The sequence below is a fragment of the Epinephelus moara genome, chromosome 16, assembly GCF_006386435.1.
Source record: "Epinephelus moara isolate mb chromosome 16, YSFRI_EMoa_1.0, whole genome shotgun sequence".
In the NCBI taxonomy this organism is placed as follows: domain Eukaryota; kingdom Metazoa; phylum Chordata; class Actinopteri; order Perciformes; family Serranidae; genus Epinephelus; species Epinephelus moara.
This window is the reverse complement of record NC_065521.1, coordinates 2,221,732-2,227,477: the sequence shown is the minus strand read 5'-3', so window position 1 is coordinate 2,227,477 and position 5,746 is coordinate 2,221,732. Positions and strand designations below refer to the sequence as shown.

General features: G+C 45.2%; 1 protein-coding gene across 1 annotated transcript in view; it reads left to right on the top strand.

The window, feature by feature from the left end:
- Nucleotides 1-670: 670 nt before the first annotated feature.
- Nucleotides 671-5,746, top strand: part of LOC126403291 (opsin-3-like) — a 15,235-nt gene continuing 10,159 nt past the window's right edge. Inside the window, exons 1-2 of the mRNA XM_050065871.1 lie at nucleotides 671-1,378; nucleotides 4,777-5,102. Of these exons, the coding sequence (XP_049921828.1) occupies nucleotides 1,015-1,378; nucleotides 4,777-5,102 (690 nt within the window). The 5' untranslated portion in view covers nucleotides 671-1,014. The remainder of the gene's footprint in view (nucleotides 1,379-4,776; nucleotides 5,103-5,746) is intronic.

The window sequence follows — 5,746 nt, the reverse complement described above, 5'->3', positions numbered from 1 at the left end:
CTTGTATGGTGTGTACGGAGTTTCTTCCTCTCTATCTCTCTTTCCTTCCTTTCTGCCTCTATCCTTCCTTTATTCCTTTCCTAAATACTTCCTTCTTTCCTCCATTATTCCTGCTTGCTTTCCTTCCTTACTTTGTATCTCTCCTTCCTTCTTTACTCCTTCCTTCCTTTCTTACCTCCTCCCTTCTTTCCTCCCTCTTTCCCTTTTGGTTTCCTTCCTTCCTTTCTATCTCTCTGTCCTTATTTACTCGTTCCTTTTGTTTCCTACTTTCTATCTATCCTTCCTTACTTTCTGGTTTCCTTGCTTCCTTTCTTCTTTTCTCTCCTTCCTGCTTTCATGCCTCCTTCCATGCTTCCTTTCTATCTCTCCTTCCTTCTTTTTCCACCCTTCTTTTCCGGTTTCCTTTCTTCCTTTCATTGTCTCCTTACCCTCTTTCTATCTCTTCTTCTTCCCTTCCCTTCTTTCTTTCTTTCTTTCCTTCCTTCTTACATCACTCCTCCTCTTTTCTTCCTTTGCTTTCTTTTTTCTTACCTAGTTCCCTTCATCGTCTCCTTCCTCCTCTTCTTCCTCGGATGACGTCACGTGCTCAGTGTTGGGGTTACTTATATGTGAGCGCGCGGAGCGGAGCGTCAGTTGGGCAGCACGCGGGAGGACAGAGACTTCCGTTCTGTGAGAGCAGAGAAGAAGAACAGCGAGCGCGGCTCGTTTATCACAGAAGAAGTAACTTATTAGCGGATTATCGATCCTGTGATCGATTACCTGATATCGATCAGAGCTGGTGTCTGATGGAGCGGACAGCAGGGGACGGACGGAGCGGCAGGACGCTTCTCCTGCGGTAGTCTGACTCCTCTTCATCATGTAGCTCCTCTTCATCATGTAGCTCCTGTTGGCTTTTCACTCTCTCCACAGAGGACGTACCCGCGCGCTCCGCTCCACACTGCGCCGTGCCGTGCGTAAAAGCGGCTCCAACTTTACGCACAGACGGGACGCGTGGCGCGCGCGCAGCAGCCTGTCATGTTCTCCGAGGTGAGTGACGTCAACCTGACGTTCAACCTGAGCGCGCCGCTGTCCCATCTGGAGCAGGACTGGAGCGACGCGCCGCACGAGCGTCTGTCGCTGAGCGGGCACTGTGTGGTGTCGGTGTGTCTGGGCTCCATCATGGTGTTCGGGTTCCTCAACAACCTGCTGGTTCTGGTTCTGTTCTGCCGCTTCCGGTCTCTGCGGACTCCTGTCAACATGCTGCTGCTCAACATCAGCGTCAGCGACATGCTGGTGTGCGCGTGCGGCACGACGCTCAGCTTCGCCTCCAGCCTGCGGAGCCGCTGGCTGTACGGCCGCAGCGGCTGCATGTGGTACGGCTTCGTCAACTCCTGCTTCGGTGAGTCCCGGTCACACCTGCCGTGGTGACGTCAAAGCGCGTGCCGCCGCAGGTGGGACGATGACTGTGTGTGTGTGTGTGTGTGTGTGTGTGTGTGTGTGTGTGTGTGTGAGCAGGTTAAATGAATAATTAATGATCATTAACAACATGAGGTACAGTAGAAGACAGTAGAACTCTATGTGTCATCACAGAGTTTCTACTTCCTGTTAGTCAGAGGTCAGAGGTCAGAGATCAGGATGACACCTCCCTCTGCTGTCATCTTTGACCTCCTGTTTACTAAACAACTGCTGTTTCTACTCTGACTCACCTACATCCTGTCATTGTCATCTAGTGTTGTCACGGTACCAATACGGCTCGTTTCTCCTCTGACACCTCACATACCTGTGTGCCGCCACGGCTCGGCTGTTCACGTTCTGGGCAGTCATGACACCAAGAAGAGGAAATTATTGGACCTGGAGCCGGGCTTCTCGGTTGCTGGTAAACTGTTGCAGCGGTGGCCATAGTGCTCCGCCGTATTTCTGTCTGTGACCCTCGTTCAACCCACAACTGGCAGGATTCGCCTTTTGTTTCTGCTGCTGGTTGAAATCTGTTCTCGCACAGTGTGCTGAATGATTTCTTTTGCTCGCACAAAACTATTGTTAGTCGCAAATGCGAGTAAAATGCTGGCACTGTAGAGCTCTGTGGAAAACAAATCACTGCAGCAGCATATTGAGTACCAGGTGGCCAGCGCGCGCCGTTATTGGACGGCGCATGGACACTCACCCTCTTTCGATTGGACTTTGAACTTATCCCACAGTAGTGGTTCCGTGAGGTACCGTAGTACTACAGTACTCCAACATTATGGTACCATATGTATCGTTATGTTTAAGTACCGCGGTCTACCAGTGGTACCAGTACACCGTGCAACACTAATGTCACCTAAGTCCTGTTGTCACCTACATCCTGTCATTGTCACCTAAGTCCTGTTGTCACCTACATCCTGTCATTGTCACCTAAGTCCTGTCATTGTCACCTAAGTCCTGTTGTCACCTACGTCCTGTTGTCACCTACGTCCTGTTGTCACCTACGTCTTGTCGTTGTCACCTACATCCTGTCATTGTCACCTAAGTCCTGTGGTCACCTACGTCCTGTTGTCACCTACGTCCTGTTGTCACCTACGTCCTGTCGTTGTCACCTACATCCTGTCATTGTCACCTACATCCTGTCATTGTCACCTAAGTCCTGTTGTCACCTACGTCCTACTGTCACCTACGTCCTGTCGTTGTCACCTACGTCCTGTTGTCACCTACATCCTGTCATTGTCACCTAAGTCCTGTCGTTGTCACCTACGTCCTGTTGTCACCTACGTCCTGTTGTCACCTACATCCTGTCATTGTCACCTACATCCTGTCATTGTCACCTATGTCCTGTTGTCACCTACATCCTGTCGTTGTCACCTAAGTCCTGTCATTGTCACCTAAGTCCTGTCCAGTGTGAATTTTTCAACTAAAACTTAAACGAAAACTTTTCGTCGACGACCCTTTATTCCGTGACTAATTTGTGACGAGAACGTAAATTTAATAAGTACTGACAACAAAAACTAAAATGAAATCTCTGTTCATTATGAAGTGACGAGTAAAAACGTGACGAAAAAGCTCATGCTGGCCGGCCGGACAATCTGGATTACAACCATCCTCAATGCCTTGATTGTTTTCCTTTTTAACGAATTCATTATCTTAACTCAAATTCAAACTCAGTCTATCTTTGTGATTGGATGACCTCCCCCTGCCCTCCGTGCGGTGGCGGTGCACGTCCAGTTTTGCCACACAGAAGCCTTGGCTCCACAGCGGGAAGCCGGGAACAACAACGCCTGTAAAACTCTAAAAGTACAGCAAAGCATACATTTTCATTTCCAGATATTTATTTGAAAACGAAACCATTCATACGGTCAATAAAAAAACATTTTGTTTATAATAAAAAATGAATGTAATCTCAACAGTGACCGTGCCAGCCGACGGGACTGCGGCTGAACCACTTCCAGTGTTCATTCATTCATTCAATCGCGTGTTCAGTGTGTGTGTGTGTGTGTGTTAGTATGTCAGAGAGGAGGAGTATCAATTAAAAAAAAAAGTTTCCACTAATTATTTCAGTGTTTATTTCTTTTATTCTTAAGTTATTTTTTTAATTAAAATGCGTAATATAGCCAACAATATTATAGACCAAAAGTTAATCTAATTTATTATTGTAGAATGTGTTTAGCAAATCACAGTTAAGCTGTTATGATCTTCTTTTGAAGAGGACTGGAGCTTTATTCTTGCAGGTTGTGAGTCATTTGTTGTACAAATATACAGAAAATAAACAAGAACCTGTGAAGGACATGATTATGTATTGCACTTTTTCTAACAAGCCTTAGACATTCATTTTTATTATACAAGAGTAATATGGTACATTCTTAGTTTAAATGACTGAACACACAGTTAAAGGTATGCTTACAATGGAGTTTTTACTACCATGACAAACATCCTTTTGCAAAATCTATTACAGTATAACAAAACTGTCAAATTACGTCAAAACACTAAAATGAGACTAAAACTAAAACTGATTTCCACTGACTACATTTTAACTAAAACAAAACAAAACTAAAAGACTAAAATGTGACTTTAACTAAATCCAGTCTTTGGTGACTAAGACTAAAACGAAATTAAAAATTCTTGTCAAAATTAACACTGATCCTGTTATTGTCACCTACATCCTGTCATTGTCACCTAAGTCCCGTTAATGTCACTTACGCACTGTTGTCACCTACGTACTGTTGTCACCTGTCCTCGTCACCTACGTTCTGTTGTTGTCACCTACATACTGTTGTCACCTGTCCTCGTCACCTACGTTCTGTTGTTGTCACCTACGTACTGTTGTCACCTGTCCTCGTCACCTACATTCTGTAGACACCTACATCCTGTCGTTGTCATCTAAGTCCTGTTGTCCTCACCTACATCCTGTCCTCATCACCCACGTGCTATTGTTGTCACCTACGTACTGTTGTCATTCCCTACGTCCTCCCCCAGTCACCTACATCCTCTCCTAGTCACCTTTGTCCTGTTGTCGTTACCTATTTCCTGTTGTGGTCCTGTCATTGTCACCTACGTCCTGTCGTTGTTACCTAAGTCCTGTTGTCTCACTCACGTCCTGTCTTCGTCACCTACATCCTGTTGTCACATACGTCCTGTCCTCGTCACCATAGTTGCGTCCTGAGTTTGTCCTCTCTCTTGCCGTCTGCGAGACACTTTCAGGTTTTTCATTTTGACGTTAAATATGTTATTTAGTTTGTTGTGTTTCGTCTTTAAACAAAAAGACGGACGAATGTCTCGGACGTCTCACGTCCTTTAAATCAACATGTCCTCCTGTGTGGTCTCCATCAGGAATTGTGTCGCTGGTCTCCCTGGCCGTCCTGTCCTACGACCGCTACAGCACCCTGATGGTATACAACAAGCGGGTGTCGGACTACAGGAAGCCGCTGCTGGCGGTGGGTGCGGCGTGGCTGTACTCGGTGGGCTGGACGGTGCCCCCCCTGCTCGGCTGGAGCAGCTACGGTCTGGAGGGGGCGGGGACCAGCTGCTCGGTGACGTGGACGGAGAGGTCGTCCGCCTCTCACTCGTACATCGTCTGTCTGTTCGTCTTCTGTCTCGGCCTCCCCGTCCTCGTCATGGTGTACTGCTACGGACGCCTGCTGCACGCCGTCAAACAGGTGAGGTCATCTTATACCTGTAGGTGTATTTCTCTGTGTTTGTTTTATTTTTATGTTCTGTTTCTTTAATGTGTTTATTTTTCTATATTTATGTTGTTTTTGTTCTGTCTTTTATGTAAGGGATAGGGACGGTCATTACACGATCAGAATACAGCATTTAATAGAGCCGTGTAATAATTTTATTTATTATATTTACATTATAGTTCCTCAGTTTATTTGCACTGTCCATTGTATTTTATTGTTTGTTTTTATCCCTGTTTTTATGCACTTCTGTACTTTTGTAAGGTGACCTTGAGTGCCATGAAAGGCGCCCTTAAATAAAATGTATTATTATTATTATTATTTATTTCCATTTTGTTTTTAAAATTTGCCTTCATCTATTTTTTGTCTTTTTCTTCTCATAATTTAATATATATAATTTTTTTAATGATATTATATATTTGTTATAATTTTAAATTTGAAAGGTTTATTATTTGCTGGACGTGCTGACGTATTGCGGTAAGCGAGTTGTGTCATTTCCGGTGTTTCTGTGACAGCGTCTCTGTACTGCTCTGGTGAATTCTACTAGCCTGCTTTCTCACTTCAGTTGCTTTAACGTTGCTTTAACGTCTACTTCAAGTCTTAACCCACACTGGTTCTGTTTA